Source organism: Aplysia californica, unplaced genomic scaffold (genome assembly GCF_000002075.1).
Source record: "Aplysia californica isolate F4 #8 unplaced genomic scaffold, AplCal3.0 scaffold00123, whole genome shotgun sequence".
NCBI lineage: Eukaryota > Metazoa > Mollusca > Gastropoda > Aplysiida > Aplysiidae > Aplysia > Aplysia californica.
In genome coordinates, this window is record NW_004797393.1 from 658,565 (window position 1) to 660,002 (window position 1,438).

Genomic DNA, 1,438 nt, shown 5'->3' on the forward strand with positions numbered 1-1,438 from the left:
TCAGGCACCTCATGGCCGTTGGCGGGAGCGAGCTGGACAACCTGGAGGAGAAAGTCATACAGGTGAGTGGTTTCTTAGGTGTAAGGTTTTACAGGTGAGTGGTGTCAGGTGGAAAGTCATACAGGTGAGTTGTCTCAAGTGTAAAGTTACACAGGTGAGTTGTTTCTCAGGTGTAAGGTTATACAGGTGAGTTGTTTCTCAGATGTAAGGTTATACAGGTGAGTTGTTTCTCAGGTGTAAGGTTATACAGGTGAGTTGTCTCAGGTGTTAAGTTATACAGGTGAGTTGTTTCTCAGGTAAATAGAAAGTCATACAGGTGAGTTGTTCCTGAGGTGTAAAGTCATACAGGTGAGTTGTCTCAGGTGTAAAGTTATACAGGTGAGTTGTTTCTCAGGTAAATGAAAAATCATACAGGTAAATTGTTTCTCAGGTGTTAAGTTGTACAGGTGAGTTGTGTAATGTGTAAAGTTATACAGGTGAGTTGTCTAATGTGTAAAGTTATACAGGTGAGTTGTGTCAGGTAAATAGAAAGTTATACAGGTTAGAAACGGAAAGTTATACAGTTAAGTTGTCTCAGGTATAAAGTTGTTTCTCATGTAAATAGAAAGTTGTACAGGAGAGTTGTGTCAGGTGAAAATTTATACAGGTGAGTTGTCTCAGGTGTAAAGTAATACAGGTGAGTTGTTTCTCAGGTAAATGCAAAGTTAATCAGGTTGATTTAAGCTGTAAAAGTTAAATTACACAGATGAAATTTCTTAGGTAAAAGAAAATAGTACAAATGAGTTGCCTTAGGTAAATGTAACTGTCCTGGGTAGATTACAAAGTAGATAAACCGCTGTTCTGGTGAGATTCCTCCGGTAGATCTAGATAGTTTTTGTTGCTATCGTTGTGGTTATTGTTGTTGTCGTTTTTGTTGTTACTGCTGCTGTAGTAGTTGTTGTTGTTGTTGCTGTTTTTGCTATTGTTGTTGTCTTAGCTGTTATTGGTACTGTTGTTGTTGTTGTTGTTGCTGCTGCTGTCATTGTCATCATCATCTACCCCTCTACCCCGCCAGGTGAACCCTCTCCTGGAAGCGTTTGTTGTCGTTGTTATGTTATTGTTGTTGCTGTTGCTGCTGTCATTGCCACCATCATCATCTACCCCTCTACCCCGCCAGGTGAACCCTCTCCTGGAAGCGTTTGGTAACGCACGCACCAAACTCAACAACAACTCCAGCCGTTTCGCAAAGTTCCTCCGCATCGACTTCAGCAACACGTCCGGGAAAATAACCAGTGGTCAGTGGAGCAAGACTTTTGTTGGTTTTAGCAGAGGTTTTACGGCGCTCGCAACTGCATAAGGTCATATGAGCGCCAAGGGCAAGACCTTTTGAACACAAGTTAATGTTGGAGTTATTTTTGGAGTTATCTATCTATCTATCTATCTATCTATCTATCTATCT

General features: G+C 40.9%; 1 protein-coding gene across 1 annotated transcript in view; it reads left to right on the forward strand.

Annotated features, from left to right (window-relative positions):
* Positions 1 to 1,438, forward strand: part of LOC106011467 (neurofilament medium polypeptide) — a gene marked incomplete at its 5' end in the record, with an annotated part of 2,291 nt that continues 853 nt past the window's right edge. The window contains 2 exon segments of the mRNA XM_013081272.2: positions 1 to 62; positions 1,157 to 1,274. Coding sequence (XP_012936726.2) covers positions 1 to 62; positions 1,157 to 1,274 — 180 coding nt within the window.